At 40.5% G+C, this 21,038-nt stretch overlaps 1 protein-coding gene across 1 annotated transcript; it reads left to right on the forward strand.

Moving 5' to 3' along the window:
• The first annotated feature begins 964 nt into the window (after positions 1 to 964).
• On the forward strand, positions 965 to 18,129 carry LOC139450303 (polyunsaturated fatty acid 5-lipoxygenase-like). The gene is made up of 15 exons (XM_071231983.1): positions 965 to 1,438; positions 3,215 to 3,259; positions 3,573 to 3,701; positions 4,012 to 4,109; positions 4,333 to 4,468; positions 4,678 to 4,773; positions 6,264 to 6,360; positions 6,501 to 6,618; positions 7,016 to 7,108; positions 7,435 to 7,495; positions 11,066 to 11,171; positions 11,537 to 11,628; positions 13,176 to 13,349; positions 14,052 to 14,215; positions 17,745 to 18,129. Exons 1-15 carry the CDS (start codon positions 965 to 967, stop codon positions 17,857 to 17,859), a joined length of 1,998 nt encoding a protein of 665 aa, XP_071088084.1. The 3' UTR covers positions 17,860 to 18,129.
• Positions 18,130 to 21,038: the final 2,909 nt, after the last annotated feature.

The following is a 21,038-nucleotide window of genomic DNA, read 5'->3' on the forward strand; positions in this document are numbered from 1 at the left end:
ATACTACCATACACAAACATTATGTACCATGCATCAGGCATAACGATCAGCATACATACTGTCATACACAAACATTATGTACCATGCATCAGACATAACGATCATTATACATACTGCAACACACAAACATTATGTACCATGCACCAGACATAACGATCAGCATACATACTGCAACACACAAACATGATGTACCATGCACCAGACATAATGACTAGTCCACATGCTGCAAGAGAAGAAACATTACAGGGTATATAAAGTGGGTAAAAAGCGTTTCTTGTCACACTTTTGAAGGGACAACTTCTGCACAAATTTTAACATTAACGTTTCACTTTATTTTATAACATGGCACATACACAAAACCCACCATGCTAATGCATTTTAATAACACGAATAACACAAAGTACAGATTGATATGATATGATATGATATGATATAAAAAGTGCTGTTAGACTATCGAACTATTATCGGAGTTAATTCAACATTCGTAAGTTAATTCAGTAATGAAACTGAAATGAGGAGTGGATATCTGTATCAAGCAAATAACCGAGTCTGACCGACCGATCTTTTTGGTCGCATCTTACGACCATCAATATATCAACAACAAAAAATGTGATAATCCAGTGTCTGTGTTGACGGGAACATAAAACATCGCAACGCTCAAGGGTATAAGGAGGGTAATTTGAAATGGGGAACACACTCACGAGGTCATTATTGAGGCTTTAACTATGTTAGCATATGTTCAAATAGTACATTATAACATATATGTCCTTTTGGTAATATTCTAGCAACATCTTGTAAACTCCCTTGAAATAGTTTCAGATCCCACGACTTGACGTATCCCTGACTCCATGCACAATGTCGGATAATGTGTGGCAGGTCAAGCGAGTCGAGGCACATAAGTAAAACGAGGTCACGTGAGTGTTGCTGATCGGTGAGGCAGTCAGTTCACATACAGCAATTCAACATGACTGACGGCCCGCTAGTTGTCTCTGTCCGTACAGGAGATTTACAGGGTGCTGGGACCAACGCCAATGTTTCTATAATTCTCCATGATAATCATGGCACGTCTTCTCCCAAAATCAATCTCAACCACTTCTTCAGGGATGATTTTGAGAGGGGAAATACCGACAAATTCGAGCTACAGCGGACGCAAACAGAAAGGCTTTGCAAGCTTGACAAGCTTGAAATATTCCGTGACGACTCTGGCTTTGGAAGTTCCTGGTACGTTGAAAGGATCACAGTGGAGAACAAGTCTAACGGAGACGTGTACATCTTCCCCGTGTTCAGGTGGCTGCGACCTCACTACCACTACGTGTTCCGGGAAAATGACACCTTCCTTCCACAGGATGATGCCCAACAGGAGCAGAGGAGGCTGGACTTGGAGGACAAGCGCAAACTGTACAAGATTAAAACCGTCGACTTGAAGCTGCCAGCATCGGTATGTACTATAATCATATGCTGCAAACAAATACTTGTATGTAGGTGCATATATAAAACATGAATAAAATATCTGATATTTCACAGCTTTCGCACGCACGCACGCACGAACGCACACACACACGCACGCACGCACGCACGCACGCACGCACGCACGCACACACACACACACACACACACGTTACAGCAAACTATATGATGTCAGCCTCAAGGACAGCCAAGCATTCCCTATAAGAAAGTGTTTTGAATATAACTGGCCATGCCTTTATCTATTTTCTTCCGGATGACAGACTGATGTACATTAACGCAGTGTTGCAAATAGAAGCCTACTCTTGTGTTGTCACAATAGGCACCTGGACTACTGGAGATTTATGTCAGGGATGAAGTCAATGCATAGTGGCGGGGAAAATAAATTTTGTCAAGTGACAGCCGAGAGCATGCCGAGCGGACGCACTTCCATTGTCGATGTTCCTCCCCAGGCAGTATATGTGTAAATCTATAGAAGTCAGCATCGTTATATCTCTGATCCACATTAATCCGTCCACCATGGTTATTCAGGGTTAGAATAGGTCTCCATGACTCAGAAGTTGTAAACATATGAGTCGACTAGATCAGGATGTAATGATTTGTGACCTGGATGATCATCGTGCCTCGACGGCTTGGGTCGTTGCTTATGCAGACAGCCTCTGGATTGTCTGACCCCGACGCAGTTATTAGCAGACCTCCAGGATATTTGTGGTGCATTGCTGACTGCGACGTAAAACAGCTTTCACTCCCTCACTTTCCTTATAGCCCTCGTTTTGGCACTCGATACCCAACTTTCTTTTTCGTCACTCGTTAACACTCTTATGTAGGGTACGCTCATCTGTATAGTAATATAGAGGACATATATGAACCTACATGGTTGAGTGTAACGAGTCTTATGTGAGGCCAAAGAAATGTGAATTAATACAAACACGTATGTCAATAAACGTATATATTCAGCAGATTTAGGCAGCAAATTTAGTGTGTATAAACGTGCTCTGCTGCAATTTATTCTACATACTATGGATATATATATATATATATATATATATATATATATATATATATATATATATATATATAATATATATATATAAATGGATCAGATAAGTATGATATATTGAGTATATATTGATATCATTAAACAGTTCAGCCATGCTAGCGGCCATCTTGGATTTTCTACCACCAGGGGGCTCTGCTGAGGTGGATCCATTTCCAAAAATGTTCAGAATGGTTCAATGCATAAGTGTGCCAGGTTTGGTGCTTTTAACCCAAAGTGCACAATTTTAGCCTAACCACCCCACTATTGGCACCCAGAAAGTAACATCTGTCAGTTAGTTGAGTGAGTGAGTATGGTTTTTACGCCGCTTTTAGCAATATTCCAGCAATATCACGGCGGGGGACACCAGAAATGGGCTTTACACATTGTACCCATGTCGGGAATCGAACCCGGGTGTTCGGCTTGACCACTAGGCTACCCGACCGCCCCTATTTCAGTTAGTTGAGGGTACACGTATTTGTAATATAAGGTAAAACGAATGCCAGATGTTTCGACCCCAGCTCATTACCAAAGCCCCCACGTAGGCGCGGCCAGATTCAAGATTACCAACGTGGTCCCAGAGAGTAGGATATTAGTGTATATAAATTAAATAAATAAACGACCTACTCGATCAACCACGATTGGCTAGCGTGTCAATTGTGTATTATTTTAAGATATGTCTTGATTAAGCTACTCTGTCCCGTTTTATTTCAGACTGAGACCCTGCCTGTGGATGAAATGTTTTCAAGCCAGTATCGTGTATGTGTGTCAAAACATTTTTTTTGTGAAAGTACCCTTAGTACTGCATTTCGTAATAATATCATGTTAATAGCGGTAACTTATTGATTATAGGCATGATTTGGTGATGTTGCGGACTATTCATGAACTGAGAACTAAAGTATATGTGAAGGATATCGCATAGTGGATTGGGTGTTCATATACAACTTGTAAAGATTGTGTTGCTTATTGATTCATAGATATAAACTATTGCGTATAGAACATGTACAAATCGTCGACTGATGACGCGTCATCCTGTCCCGTGCACGCCTTCAATCATGCTCTACTGTTCTAGTGGGACTTGCAGAAACTTAAACTGAGCCTGATAATTCAGAGCAAAATAACCATGGTTACAGCAGGAAAATGGAAAACTCTGGATGACATAAGAAACGTCTACGTAATGCACATCTTCAACGAACCCAAGGTAACGTGAAGTGGTCGAGTCAAAGTCATAGCCTAATTACTTCTACAGTTCAGTTTTTTTCCCGCTTCAACATCTGCAACTATGATACTATATATACTACCTCTCCGCTGATTCGGTAATTCCACTGTAATATACTATTTTACCAAAATGCAAGATTAATAGTAATCCACAATACTATATTACTCCAGCCTACATACTAAATGGACTGGGTAACACCGATACGTAACTTCGATTCCATGTGAGTCAAAGGCTAAAACAACACATGTATAACAAATAAATAAAATGCATTATTCTTACATATCATCTATAGAGCAGTAAGGTTTGGCAAGATGACTCTTTCTTCGGCCAACAGAGGACTGCTGGACCTTGCCCAGCCCTGATTCGTCTCTGTACACGCTTACCGGAAAAGTAAGTTCCACAAACCAGAAACGTAAGATTGCTCTCCCCAACTCGCTCATCTTGCAAAAGAAAGACTATTATTGTTGAATTTACCATGTTACAGACCCATGTATGTCTGATGAGGCAATAAAAGCAGTGTAGACACGCCGTCCGTTGCATCTCATTCAGTCATAATGTCGACTATAAAAGTAACAATCGTTTGCAACAGATTTGTAATTCTTGTTATTGTCAGATTAGGTATTGGTGACGGAGACCTGCTGCCTTTTCTCGAGGGACAGACTATTGGAGAAGCTCTTACCAACAAAAGGCTGTTCTGCTGTGACCTTAACATTTTACACCAATTCCCCCCAAAAGACAAAGAACATGTGGTTTGTAACTAGGTTACCAATGCATGGTTTGCATGATATCATGGCTCGTTTTACAGGTCGTGTAGCGAAGTAAGTTTGTCAATGAAGGGGAGTGGCTTGCTTATCCTATTCATGACACATTTAACGATATTCAGATGAATGACAATATGCCTTTAATCTAGACAATCTAGTCCGATATATAGCGTCATCATTTTACACTTTTCTTGCAGATATGCGCCCCGATCTTGTTGCTGTACAGAACCAACAGCGGTCAGCTGCTTCCAGTCGCCATCCAGCTGTTTCAGGAACCAGGACAAGAGAACCCGGTAATGTGATCACTGTCATCCAGATGTCACCACAGACGGACGAATGTATTATTTATAGAAATATGCATGCTTATGCAATTACAACTTGACGCAGTAGTGTAACAGAATATTAACAAGCTCAAAGGAACGTAGGCGCTTTAATACAATCACTTCCTACTATTTCTGAATTCGTCAACAATTAGTCAGGCAGTCGACGTATATATTGCATGCCAATGTTAGTAATTACTGTCGTTTTGTCTAATATTAGCACAGTTTAGAAAGACAAAGAATCAGTAAATAAGTGTGTCTAAATTGCACCACGATTAACTTGAAACTATCAGGTCAATTGTGGGTTTGGTGGCACGGGTGGAAGTGATAAACTCGGCGTTTTTTAAAAAATAATAAATTCATACATATTAATACGCTGTTTCCGACTTCGACTTATTTCATCAGTGGTGTGTAATGACTGTTGAGCATCATTAAGATGAATTACTGTCTTTCCTGGAGCAGTGTAATGTGTAGGACGTGGCTATGCTTTGCATGCAGGGCCATTATGTATGAGTGGTACGTGGAAGTCTCGCGAGCGGTAATCAGAAGTGAACCTTCATGGCATTTCCACAGCAGTTACGTCTAACTTTCCACGTGGTATTTTGGAAAGGTCGTCTACTGTGTTATAATAAGATTGTAATGACCATAAACCTAAACACCTAACACTTACTGGAAGGCGTCCAAAAACGTTCACATTAAAAACCCTACTAGGTTTGTAAATTTGTTACTCAACGTTTGTAAAACATCTACGTCACCGGTTCCTACGAGAATGTTAATATTATTATCTTGAGGATAATTACATCAAGAGCCACATGTTTGTTCATTGACTTTCAGTAAACGATTATGAAATGTCAGTTGTATATGTTTGAGGACACATATCTAAGGTCGCACCACGACCACAGGGACATATATCTGATAAGGGCGCACCCCGACCACAAGGCCACATATCTAAGGGCGCACCCCGACCACAAGGCCACATATCTAAGGGCGCACCACCACAAGGACACGTATCTATAGCGCACCACGACCACAAGGACACATCTTAAGGCGCACCACCACAAGGCCACATATCTAAGGGCGCACCACGACCACAAGGACACATATCTAAGGGCGCACCACGACCACAAGGACACATATCTGAGGGCGCTCCTAGACTACAAGAAAACATACCATATCTAAGGGCGCACCACGATCAGGCAATAAATATTTACTTTTTTAATGCAAATTTTGTGTAAATGGCGGGTGCTACCGGTCGGACAGGAGATGCTTACCCTTTGCGCAAATACCTGATCACTGCTATCACTGATGTTGCGTGGTTCGTTGTATTGTTTTCAGAGCTATTTTGCCAAGTGCGCCAGATGTAATCTGTTTGGGTGGATAATTTGGATTGGTTATTCTCTTCTATTGTTTATATATATTTGCCGTGAAATACAATTTACGTTAAAGTTGTTTCTTGTCACCAGGTGTTCCTGCCATCAGATGACCAGTACGTGTGGCTGATGGCTAAAATGTGGTACAACCACGCAGAGACGTCATACCACCAGTCCTTAGCTCACCTTGGTAGGTTCATACCACAAACAATGTTTCACATCCATACATCATTTTCACACGTGCACCCTACAACGCATGTTGTACTATTGTATCAAATCAGTATTTATTGATTCTCAAATATATGAACAAAGCCGCTGTCATTATGACAGGGTTCACGCACCTGTTGATGGAGGGGGTGAGTCTGGGTGTCAACAGGAATCTGGCCATCTCCCACCCAATCTACAAACTCCTGTCGCCGCACCTGCTCTACATCATTGCAATTAACAGGTAATTCAATGATGCAAAGAATTTTTCCATTTTAAAATAATAATCATTGCACATACATTTAACCTCACAGCTGAAGATGTACGAATACGTAAAATGTGGATGTATCTTACTTGTTTATGGTAATTTTAAATACAACATTAAATGGAATACAATTGGTACTACAGGATTGTCTCTTCTCGATTTCCTGTTAAACGCTGCACTCAGCAATATTCCAAATATGTAACGACTATATGTAAATGATTGATTGTTGACCAGACAATCCAGAGATTGGTATCTTGAGCAATGACCCAGGCCGTCGGGTACGATGACACTGAATCAAACCACCCGGTCCATTAAATCACCTCCTGCATTTCACTCAGCAAACTGTATCTGAAATCATTTCATTGCTTTCTTCCAGTCGTGCTGTGGAGAAGTTGTTGGCTCAGGACGGGTGGATTCAAAATACTATGACTGTTGGCAGAAATGGAGTTATCAACCTTGTGAAGCTCGGGTAACAATCTGTATGGTTTCATATACAACAAAAAATTTGGTGTTGGTGTTGAAAGATAACACCAGTAAACTGAACAGAGCAGTAAACATAATTCATGGTGTCTGTTATTTGTTATGACATAATGACTTTCGTATTACTCGTGATAATTACTTGAATTGCAATCAAAGCAAACTGAATTATACGGAAATACGCTGATCGTGGACCAATGTTCACCTCCCCACCCCTCCCCTTGACTATGTGCCTTTATATTGACATGGAATGGACCCACGTTTCTCTATTTTCAAGTTGTATGCCATCATGACTTACATCTGATCTCTCTGGCTCAGCGTATCACAGTGGCGCCTCGATGTGGACGGAACACTCCCGGAAGACCTCAAGAGGAGAGGGGTAAGTGAACGGCTGAACGTCATTTTGTTACAAATTGGATAGTAGTTGGGAGCCTTGGGACCCAAGACCTATAGTGGGTGCCTACTCGAAGGTACCTGGGCAATCCAAGCTAAGCAGTGTCGCCACACACCAAGGAGAATATCAAAATTCACATCCTTAGGACCCCCAATGCAGGAACAACCTAGTACACAAGCAGTGTATTCCAATGCAAATCAAAAGAATTATCAACAGGAGAATCAAGTTGACTGGCGATACTGAGAGTAGTTACAGGTATAGTATCTCGTAGCCTGCTATTAGTCTGGCGAAACCAGCTCATGGTAATAACCCCCAGCAAAAAAGCATTTGCCATTTGCTTGGATATCCTATAATACCTGATTTGACCCCAACTATATGGCAACTAGTGTCTTGTGTGGTGGTGACCTCTGGAACTTAAGTTGTAGATATGAGATTAGTCGGAACCACATCAACCCTCTTTTCGCAAGCCAAGTTACCCCTCCTCCAAGTTCCTTCAACCACAGATGCTCTTCTGCGACCCCAGGGTACAATCGACGAGCCGACTATACAAAGTTCTGATTTTAGCCAAGTGGATTCTTATTTACGACGTAAAGGATTTCACTGCCACAGGCCTCATTTCTTGATTGTTTTAACCGGGACGTTTTGACTCGCTGCTTTCGCTGCTGTACCAATGTGATAGGATTATGATTTGTGTGATGATGTACTGCAGCCAATAAATCTAAGAGTTTTAGCAATTACAAGTACAGCTGCTACGTGTCCACTTCCAAACTTTAAATTCAGTGTGAAACCAACTAACAACAAAGACATATCATGCAATTAACAATTGTATTGTGAAATAAACTAGGTTTACAAATCAATACAAATTACTGCAAAGTAATTACAATTTCAGTATACAATAAAGTAGTAATACAAACTCCAACGGCAGGACAAATACAATGGCAGTATAAAATACAGTAGCAGTTATGATAGCAATAAAGACAGTGATAAGAGTATTCATCAAGTAGCAACAGTTGTCAAACTTCAAATCCTGGCCTTGGCTGGAATTCCAGGGTGAAAATATGATCTTCACACAACCGCTGGTCTTGATGTAATGTGAGATGAGAGAGGCATGATATTGACCCCAAACATAGTCTAAATCCCTTCTATCATGCTCGGTAACATGCTAGATCAATCTAAATGTTCTGAAAGATTCAAGATTACACTTGACCCCCCAAGCATTTAATCATAGTAACTTCTACACCACTGCCTACATTATATAGTACTACATTCTTGACAACTAACCACCGTCAAAACTCAACACATTGCAATGAACTTCTACTCAATAAATTACACTGCCATATAGCACATCCCTGATTTGAAACTGTGTTACTGGCTATGTAGTGAAGAGCTGAGGATGTCAAATACATTTGGATATTTGCATTGTTGAGCTATGACCATTCAGATCAGTAACATCATTTTCTTCGATCTTGACACCTCCAAACAGCAATCTGCCTTCATGTTTTGATCCAGCTGGTGTCACCTCTCTTATAAATAAGATCATGGCCTTCAACAAAGTCGCTTTTGGCATGATGATCAGATACGCTGCATCAGTTAATCAAGCAAACAAAGGGTAAATGGGGTCCATTGATCATCCATTTTAGAATTATTCGTAATAGAAAGACACAGTTGGATCAGGAAGGCCAAGTAATGTATGTTGTCTGCAGAATCATGGCACATATTGTGCCGCTTGTCTTGCGACGCCCGTTGAACCCACTGGTAACCCAAATACCCAACTAAATGCTACAAGTGAGCTGATCAAGTGATTGGCAGACCTACTAGTAATCTGAACATCTCGAATTGATCGGCTGCAGATTGTATGCTTTCGGTGTTTTCTCTGCGATCAAATGCTCTGATAGCCTTTCAGCTTCAGCCACCAGCGATTCCTTATCGAAGTTGGTATTTGTGTCGTCTCCGTTCCGCGTCAGTGACAACTGACGAAACCTCTAAAATTCGGAAAGAGATAATGAATCTGCTATTGTGTTGAGTTTACTATTAGATTAACAAGCTGAGACTTTGTGCATGGTTGAATTGTTAATATTTCATCCTCAACTCTTCACAAAAATTCATAAACTTTACTGGTGATATGCTGCATATATTTGTATTCACCTCACCTCTAAAAAGTACGTTATCCAGGTAATGTTCTCCAGCTTGAACTGATTGTTGTACAGCCCATTGATGACATGATGCAAACGTTTCAACGAGAGCACAACTCACATTGCTCCCCGTGGATGGGCACATGTCCACATTATACTCTGACTTTTATGTTATTCCTTTCACGTTAAATCCTGAATGATTAACAGAACAAAGTCAAAAAGCGCCTCTTCTATACGACTTTGCTAAACGGCAGTCTGTACCTAAGTTAGAACCACCTTCACTGTAATGTCAAAATTAGTATATTGTAATCGAAACTGACCTGTTTTTAGGTACAATGCCGATCGGTGATATCCTGAGATGAGGTGTAGGTAGATATCGAAAATGGACCCAACATTTCCCGCTCTTTTTTTCCTGCCGATTTTTGGTGAGGAGATTTTAACCTTTACGAGGACCAACATAACTCAAACTTATAACCCTGTGTAAATACTTCAACTAAACTTTTCAATACAGTGGTATTATCGGGTGATACTTGAAAAGTGTTGGCTTGTTTGGGTTGGATTGGATCTGCCTGGACTAGTAACCTATGTATTTCTTGGATTGCGTGCCTGTCTACTTTACAAATACTGATCGTATGATCTCCAACCCCTTTCATTGTATTTCTGTGCTGCCCACTGAATAGAATGTATATACCTAATCGAATTTTGGTGATTTTCAGGGAACCTTTGCAAATAAACACTCGTGTAAATAAGGAAGACATTTTCTCTACTGTGCTACCTTTTGCTGAAGAGTGTTTGATAACCCCGATATCGCACCTACTATATATTATGACCATTCCAATATATTGTGATTCAACATAATTATCCTAATTGCATTGTCCTCAGAATATTTACGAAAGAGATGTAATTTGAATTCTAGATTGTATCTCTCAGTGATTGTGGCAAGGTGTCATTTTCCCGACTTCAACACCAAATAATTGGTCATCATTCAAGCCTTCCGCAATTTCTGGGATTTCTGTACTTGATCTATTTTTGAGACCTGACATTTGGATTATTTAGGCTACTACCTTATTCATGATTAAAGTTAAAGATTAAAGAATTTTGACGCCATTGTCGATCTTGTCTGCCGCAGTTTTCAGACACTTGCAGCTGCCTGCGATCTCTGTCCATAGAGACCAGGTAGCTGACTTACGGGTATTTACAGGACGGTGACTGGCTAGACGAGTAAAGATTAAGCTGATTTCTGGATACAACACTCTACTATGAGATGATTACAAGAAAGGCGTACGAATTATCCTTAAACGTTATCATATCCAACAACTCTCCATACTCTCGTTATGGATAATTTACAAACACATGTAATCTTTGTTATTAAGCCCTTAAATGGAAGTTCGTTTGTGTAGCTCCAAGAACTCTGATATTGCAGGTGTACGACAAGGAGGTATTGCCTAACTTCCACTACCGTGATGACGGATTACTCTTATATAACGCCATCAACACGTACGTCACCAAGTATGTCAACTTGTATTACGGTAAGTCATACTGAAAGTGTAACTGTTACAAACATACGTACTAGTTATACTATTAAGTTGGAGAATATTTTATTTCGCTTCTGATTGTGCAGTCAGATACCTTCTGGGTTTTTTAAATCTCTAATTAGCTTAACTAGTGTCCAATGTCATCCTCGTTTTGATTAATTTTAAACACCACACTGCCGCCTTCGGCTTCCAATCACGTCAACGTCATCAAATACGAAAATATACCTGTCAATGCGAACCGATAAACGTTAAACCCCTCATGCCAAACTCAACATGTTCTGAATCCAGAATATATGGGAAGCACAGAGAACTTTCATTTGGCATCTACTTTGTGACAACATGTACAACGTATACTTCAGAGTCGAACGCTGTTCTGCTTGCTGACTGGGAAGTCCAGGCCTTTGCCAAGGAGCTGGTGGCACTGAGGGAAGATGGGGGCATTGGGATGAGGGTGAGTGGAACTGGGCGTGGCAATAGCGTCGAGGTCGTACCAGCCTAGCGATACTTCCGGGTCACTTTGTTATCATACATGTTTGACTTCCACACTTTTAAACAAGCAATATGAATTAAGTGTACATGTCTACGTAGTTAAACGTGACTGTCATATTATTGCTTATTATATTACCGCGCACAGTTACTATACGCGAAAATGCGAAGGTCTTATTCAAGTAGACCAGCAGCGTGTAATGCTTGGTCAGTGTATGGGTTGTGGAGGGGAGGATGTCACATGGTGAGTTTTAACCTTCATGGTGTGTGTCGGGTGGGAACTCGCAGGGTGGGGGTGTGTGTCCTGGGTTATCGATTGTACCTTAAAAGAATTTTGTGCGGAAATATCTGAGTGGATGGGGCAAATCTGCAAGCAAATTGCGATAGAATTAGGTACCGACATATTAATTGTATATTTTAAGCATGAGTAAGGATGTGACGCATCATGATTGTCTAACGGCAATTAATGGATGCTGAACGCTTCACTAACGCACGAAAAACATGATGAGTAACATCTGCGTAAACGAGGACATTGTGGTTATTTGTTTTACTACATATACAACTGTCTGTAAGCCAAGGATCACCATTCGAAACAACTAACGTACAAATGTTTGTAAGCCAAGGATCACCATTCGAAACAACTAATATACAAGTGTTTGTAAGTTAAGAATCACCATAACAAACATAATGCATAATAGACTGTTTGTAAGTGAAGTATCACATAACAAACATAATGCATACTAAACTGTTTGTAAGTGAAGTATCACATAACAAACATAATGCATACTAAACTGTTTGTAAGTGAAGTATCACATAACAAACATAATGCATATACAACTGTTTCTTAGTGAAGTATCACATAACAATTATACTGCACATGCAACTGTTTGTAAGTGAAGTATCACACAACAAACATAATGCATATACAAATGTTTGTAAATGAAGTATCACATAACAAACGTTATGCATATGCAACTGTTTGTAAGTGAAGTATCACCATAAATGATATATGATTATTATATTATTGTAATTAAGACACGCCCCTAGTATAGCTAGAAAGGCAGACTGTTTGCCGGCTTAATAACAATCAAGTAGGTGCCGTAACTACTAAAAACAAATACACGCTAATTGTGCAAGTATTGTCAAACGTGCGCGAAATATGACAAAAAGTTCAAACAATTGTATCGTATAGTGTTTTGCATTTTTATTTTACAGTTTAAGGAACCCGTGAAGATCCGGGTTAGAATACATCTTCAGCAATCCGTCTTGCCGTAAAAGGCGACCATGCTTGTCATAAGAGGCGACAAGCGGGATCCATGTCATCGTATCCCAATTGCGTAGATCGGTGCTTATTATGTCAATCACTTTTTTGTCTGGTCCAGATTCGATTATTTAGAGACCGCCGTCACATAGCTGGAATATTGCTGAGTGTGGCGTCAAACAACAAACACAGTTCAATACACCACCAAGCTTCTTCACAATGTACCTGTACAGAGACGTCTTTCGGCACAGGGTGTTCCGGGCAATGGTGAGTTTCGTTACCTAAAAGACTTCATCCAGACACTGACGTCGTTCATCTTCACGTGCAGCGTCCAGCACGCCGCCGTCAACTTCCCCCAGTACGACTACTACGGCTTCCCACCAGCCTACCCAGCAACTCTGAATGGTTCACCACCATCTGATAAGGTAGGTTTACTGTCCCTCTGATACTCCATCGTATCATGTGATGGATACCCTGCTGTTGCAGTGGTTTAACTACCTAAAGTATACATATGGAATAGTAAATGAGTCCCCGTTAGATACCGTTTAACTCGTTTTCACTCGTTGTATTGTATTGGCGACTCCAGGCAACCATGAGGTTGTTACACCACGCTTCACGCTACTGTACAGTTTTCGCCCACATCTGTCCAACGCTAACACAAACACAGAATTCTCAAATTCTTAAAACCAACGTGTCTTTTCATACCTAAGACCAAATGCCTTGCTATGCAGATTGCGAAACGTTAGGCTCATATTACTCTGACGCATTTTGACATTTACAATATGTAAACATGATTAATCACAAAAACAGTTATTTGCAGGACGTGTAATTACGTATTGCATGCCACCCTCGTCTTCGGACAGGTCTGTTCGTGGCAATGCACACATCTGAGGATCATGGTTGGACTTTGACGTCACTAACATAGGACGTCACTGCTTGGTCACTTGACTACACTTATTTACTCTTTCGAATATACACCAATTGACACTGCTACGACAACGTATATTATGATCACATATATGAATAAATCCGTATATTCATATCTTGAATTCGTTTGTTGATTAACTTTTGCTCATGTGTAAATTTACTGTTTGGACTACAGTTAAAGATTCAAATTATTCTTGCAGTCCCCTCTGAAGATGGTTGATATTCTGCACACTCTGCCAGACAGAAATGTGACCTTTGATATTATGGTTGTCACCAAAATGCTCAGCAGCAAAGGAGTCAAGAGTTTGGGGGACTACGAGGTTCAATATGTGTTTGACCCTAAGGCAACTGTTGTTCAAGAGGAGTAAGTATGGTTGATCATGGGACGAATGTCATGATTGTTCTTCAAGGTAACTCAAGCACGTGCTCCTGAAAGTGCCCCTCACATTCCACCCATCGGTGAAGTAATACCTGTGCCCGTTTCAACATTATATTGTTACATATTCCACCAATCGCTACGTGGTACCTGATATAGGTTATATAACAGAAACAGTCGAATTGCCAGCCACATCACCGTGGAAGCTATTATTTAAAGAAAAGTACTTCTTTCTCGGTGGTTATTGCCAGGTATTTTTGAATGACTGTGTACATTTACAGAAACGTCACATTTTCTGCGTCACAATGTGCGGCGTTATAGTTATGTGCCGTTTCGAACAAAACAGTGCGTGTCTTGTTTCATTTTCCTTTGAAGTTCCCACTTCGCGTTGGTTCGCGAGGTTGGTACACGTGAGTTAATGGCATATTTAGAAGATCAAGGTCACTCTGTAGTTCTTTCGCAAGACTGTCCTTTTCTTCATGTATTCTGCATGTACTGATTATATGATTTGATTAAGTTACATTATCATTTGAATACGTTTAATCATAAGTGATGCCATTTTTATGATGTCATTAACAAACCAATGTGATAAATTTCAGTGATTAGCAGTATGCTAATTTGTTGTCACGTTGTTTTCCACCAAGGGAATAACTTGAAAGACTTTTCAGTGTTATTAAAGGTCAAATTTCACAGGTCAAAAGGTCACAGTAGTGTTATGCTTGCTATCATTCGAGAAGGATTTACTGTAGGTCGAATAAACGTAGTACATGTCATCCTTTAGGCGGGGCCCAGATCACGAATAATGGTTAGTTACAAATAAGGTCAGGACCACAGTTAAGTTCATCTGTAAAATATTTTCTTTTCCCCCTAAGTATATGTCTCAACAATGACCAACAGTGATAGGTCACTTTAACCTTCTTTCCACCAGTAGCATATCCTATTTCTAAAATTGTTACGTTGAATTTCACCTAATTACCTCATATTTGGTTTATATGTTGGATAGACATTTGGGTTAGTTCTTGAAATACCTATGAAACGGGATATTGACGGGGGACTCTGTCACTTGCGATGTTATGGGGAACCAGTTTAGTTCGAAAATAAGATATAGGCTGCTTGAAGTTTCTCAATGTAAGGAACAAGACATATTTACTGGATATTGTATGATCTAATCACTACAGCACTGAAATCCAGATTGATTGTTGAAACATTTCATATGGTTAATGCATCTGCGGATATATTTTAATAATGAAAATGTCATGATATCATTTGAAGGTCACTGTGACCATCGATTTTTAACATTTCTATTTCTATTGTTACGTTGAATGTCACATAGGGACATCATGCTTGATATATACTGAACCGCAAAAGAAACGTCACCATGAACAGATATATGAGAAACCTTATTTCTCCAAACACTGTAAACATACTTTGAGATATATTAAAGTGATGAAATTGGGAAAACTGATCATCAATGTTGGAATTAAAGTGTCAAATATTCTTAAAGTAAAACACAACACTAGTAGTCTCTGAGAAAATGGCATCACAAGTCAATATCTCGTGTGTCCGCCATGTGCATTGATGACTTCCGTGCAACGTCGATACATGGAATGTATGAGGCGGTTGATGAAGGCCATAGGCACTTGATACCACACTCTGAGGAACGCCTGACGCAGTTCAGCTGCAGTTGTCTGCCTTGGTCGGACGTCATTCGTCCCACAGGTCCCACATTGAATCTCGTCCCACAGGTGCTCAGTGGGATTTAAATCGGGACTGAGGGCAGGTCACTGCATGGTTCTGATGCCGTTCTGCTGGAGGAAGTCTCTTGTTGCTCTCGCAGTGTAGGCACGGGCGTTATCATGCTGAAACTCGTGGTTGCGGAGACGTGCCAAATGAGGTATGGCGTGAGGTCTCAAGACTTGATCAATGTACCGAGCTGCTGTGACATCATTGCCTCTGGAAGACAACAGGGCCGACCCTCTGTGCAAGACCAATTCCACCACACACCATGATGCTCGGACCACCCCACGAGTCTCTCTCAACAACACAAGCGTCCGAATAACGTTTCCCACGGCGTCGCCAGACTCTCTCTGTCTGTCATCTGCTGTCGAGATACAGTAACGGCTCTCGTCGAGAAGAGGACTCTTCTCCACTGCTGGCGGCGCATATGCTGGTTCTATGTTGCCCACTAAAGACGTCCTGGCGATGGCGTGATGTCAGAATGGGTGATCGGTGTGGCCTGTGAAAGTGGAGGTGTCTGCTCGCCAATCGTCGACGCACGGTGTCCGCACTAATATGTCGCTGGTGTGTCCCCATGGTCTGTCGAACAGTTTCCGCAGCAGTAACAAAGCGAACTTGAAGATGCTGTCGAACAATTTGACGATCCTGACGTCGGGTGATGACCCTTGGTCTTCCACTACGTGGTCGGTCTTCTGTAGTGTTGGTGCTCTGGTACCATTGTTGGAGCCTGTATATGGTCCTTACGTGGACTTAAAATGCATTGGCTACTAACCGGGCGGTTTGTCCAGCTTGCAATCGTTCAAGGGCTTGGTGTCTCTGATTTCTTGTCAATCTTGGCATGTGGTAGCAATTCAATAACGAATGAATGTTATCCGATCTGGAGGTATTTTATAGGGCAAGGAATGGGGGAACGCATGTGCATTTCAATTTGCACGGAACTCACGTGCATCGGGTTACCATGGCTGTTGGCGTTTTGGCGATCGGTTTTATTGTCATCTGCTTTGTTTGTTTATGATCAAATTTCATTTTTTCATTTTTTAATGTTAAATTTTAGAAGCTTTTACAAAAATTACCCAGATATTTAAATGACAACTTTTCATGCATTGTTACTTGGGGTGACGTTTCTTTTGCGGTTCAGTATGTGTGTGTATATATATATATATATATATATATATGCTGGAAACTGAATATTCGTTTGGAATGTTCCTGAAGTACATTCGTTTTCAAGGTGATAATTTCAAATTTCAAATGTTCTTATTACCTCAAGAACCCTTCATGGCAGTTTCCTGAAGGTGGGACATTGTTAAGGTTTTGAGCAATCCTTATTCGTGAAGACTTCTTTGTAGACTAAACCAACAATTGTATGTGTTTATGACATTCTTGCAAGATCTATCGTCCATGTTTTCAACAAGAAATATTCAAGCATGTAATTGGTCAAGGCCATGACAATTAAAACTGAAATGATGTCATTAGATTTAAAGTAATACCCTTGAAGTGCAAATGCATCTATATTTCTCATTATGTCATATAGAGGGCAAACTGAAGGTAATGGTATAACTCTGGAAATGTGTAGTTGTATGTAATGTATACGGGTGCATGCTAGAAAAGTCCTGATTCTATTTATGCTCATGGTTTTAAACAATGTTCTGTTCTACATGCAAACTACAATGCACTGATGTGTTACCCCAGTCCAATAATTCATCCTTTACTTAAGGATTTCACGTATCACTGAGTCAGGTCATGTCAGGTCTGTGTCAGCTTATTGATGATTCTGTTACAGATTCCGGAGAGATCTGAAAGAGGTCGGTAGGGAGATTGAGAAGAGAAATGAAACAAGGAATCCTCCCTATGATTATCTTCATCCCGACGCCATCCCCAATTCTATCAGTATCTAGATGCCTGGGTGTTCCTGTTCACGTTTTAGTGGATGAAGGGTAGATCCACAACAAAAATATATTATGTGAAATGTTATTCATATGGACGCCTCAGCATTAATCAAAGACATACGTATGAATAGTTTGAACTGTAACCATTAAACCTGAAGAAGTATTGTAGTTAACCTTACAGTTTACCCTGATAGTAGATAAAAATGCTACTTATGGCAAACTCTCATATTTTTTATATATGAATTATTTTGTAAATGTCATGCTTTACTCATCTGTTAATGTGCACGTTGTGGGTTATGGGTTTTGTTTTATTCTGAATGTTTCATGTTTTTCTTGAATAAACTTCTTTCGAATAGCGTAAGACTTTTAATCATCAACTGACCGCACTGTCTTCCTCTCTAACCCCGAGCCTAAGTGTACGCATACTCCCCGGGTCCATATGTGTTACACACACCACATCCATAGCTAAAATAAGATAACACCACACCTTCAAATGATTGTCAAATTATTAAAATAAGTCAAATTGTTTGTTTCATATATATGAGAAACATAAAATAATAAGACAGTGTACATTATACGTATTCCTACACAATGTACAGAAGACTAGGACTGGAGGTAGAACAAGGAATATCAAGTCCATTCCTACACAATGTATAGAAGACTGAAGGAAGGACACGGATTATCAAGTCCATACCTATTCAATGTACAGAAGACTGAAGGAAGGACACGGATTATCAAGACCATACCTACACAATGTAAAGGAGACTGAATGAAGGACGAGTATTATATCAAGTCCATACCTACACAATGTACAGAAGACTGAAGGAAGGACAAGGATTATCAAGTCCATACCTACACAATGTATAGAAGACTGAAGGAAGGACAAGGATTATCAAGTCCATACCTATTCAATGTACAGAAGACTGAAGGAAGGACACGGATTATCAAGACCATACCTACACAATGTAAAGGAGACTGAATGAAGGACGAGTATTATATCAAGTCCATACCTACACAATGTACAGAAGACTGAAGGAAGGACAAGGATTATCAAGTCCATACCTACACAATGTATAGAAGACTGAAGGAAGGACTAGGATTATCAAGTCCATACCAACACAATGTAAAGGAGACTGAAGGAAGGACGAGGGTTATCAAATCCATACCTACACAATGTACAGAAGACAGAAGGAAGGATGGGGATTATCAAGTCCATACCTACACAACGTACAGAAGACCTACACAATGTACAGAAGACTGAAGGACGGACACGGATTATCAAGTCCATACCTATTCAATGTACAGAAGACTGAAGGAAGGACACGGATTATCAAGACCATACCTACACAATGTACAGAAGACTGAATGAAGGACGAGTATTTTATATCAAGTCCATACCTACACAATGTACAGAAGACTGAAGGAAGGACAAGGATTATCAAGTCCATACCTACACAATGCACAGAAGACCTACACAATGTACAGAAAACTGAAGGAAGGACAAGGATTATCAAGTCCATACCTACACAATGTAAAGGAGACTGAAGGGAGGACGAGGGTTGTCAAGTCCATACCTACACAACGTACAGAAGACTGAAGGAAGGACAAGGATTATCAAGTCCATACCTACACAATGTATAGAAGACTGAAGGAAGGACAAGGATTATCAAGTCCATACCAACACAATGTAAAGCAGACTGAAGGAAGGACGAGGGTTATCAAATCCATACCTACACAATGTACAGAAGACTGAAGGAAGGATGGGGATTATCAAGTCCATACCTACACAACGTACAGAAGACCTACACAATGTACAGAAGACTGAAGGACGGACACGGGTTATCAAGTCCATACCTATTCAATGTACAGAAGACTGAAGGAAGGACACGGATTATCAAGACCATACCTACACAATGTACAGAAGACTGAATGAAGGACGAGTATTATATCAAGTCCATACCTACACAATGTACAGAAGACTGAAGGAAGGACAAGGATTATCAAGTCCATACCTTCACAACGTACAGAAGACCTACACAATGTACAGAAGACTGAAGGAAGGACAAGGATTATCAAGTCCATACCTACACAACGTACAGAAGACCTACACAATGTACAGAAGACTGAAGGAAGGACAAGGATTATCAAGTCCATACCTACACAATGTATAGAAGACTGAAGGAAGGACAACGATTATCAAGTCCATACCAACACAATGTAAAGGAGACTGAAGGAAGGACGAGGGTTATCAAATCCATACCTACACAATGTACAGAAGACTGAAGGAAGGATGGGGATTATCAAGTCCATACCTACACAACGTACAGAAGACCTACACAATGTACAGAAGACTGAAGGACGGACACGGATTATCAAGTCCATACCTATTCAATGTACAGAAGACTGAAGGAAGGACACGGATTATCAAGACCATACCTACACAATGTACAGAAGACTGAATGAAGGACGAGTATTATATCAAGTCCATACCTACACAATGTACAGAAGACTGAAGGAAGGATTATCAAGTCCATACCTACACAACGTACAGAAGACCTACACAATGTACAGAAGACTGAAGGAAGGACAAGGATTATCAAGTCCATACCTACACAACGTACAGAAGACCTACACAATGTACAGAAGACTGAAGGAAGGACAAGGATTATCAAGTCCATACCTACACAACGTACAGAAGACCTACACAATGTACAGAAGACTGAAGGAAGGACAAGGATTATCAAGTCCATACCTACACAATGTACAGAAGACCTACACAATGTATAGAAGACTGAAGAAAGGATAGGGATTATCAAGTCCATACCTACACAATGTAAAGGAGACTGAAGGAAGGACGAGGGTTATCACGTCCATACCTACACAATGTACAGAAGACTGAAGGAAGGACGAGGATTATCAAGTCCATACCTACACAATGTACAGAAGACTGAAGGAAGGACGAGGATTATCAAGTCCATACCTACACAATGTACAGAAGACTGGAAGGAAGGACGAGGTTTATCAAGTCTAACGAGCAATATTACGCAGTCGCTATCAGCATCAACATTTATGGGATGTGTTGGCACTACAGACTGTTTGGGCCACAATCCCACAAGGTCTGATTCGTACCCTCGCTGCTTCCATGGACAGATGTCAGGATTTTCTGGTGGTAGACCGCCGGCTCGGAA

The sequence above is a fragment of the Haliotis cracherodii genome, unplaced genomic scaffold (assembly GCF_022045235.1).
Source record: "Haliotis cracherodii isolate W230 unplaced genomic scaffold, xgHalCrac1.p SCAF_8, whole genome shotgun sequence".
Classification (NCBI taxonomy): domain Eukaryota; kingdom Metazoa; phylum Mollusca; class Gastropoda; order Lepetellida; family Haliotidae; genus Haliotis; species Haliotis cracherodii.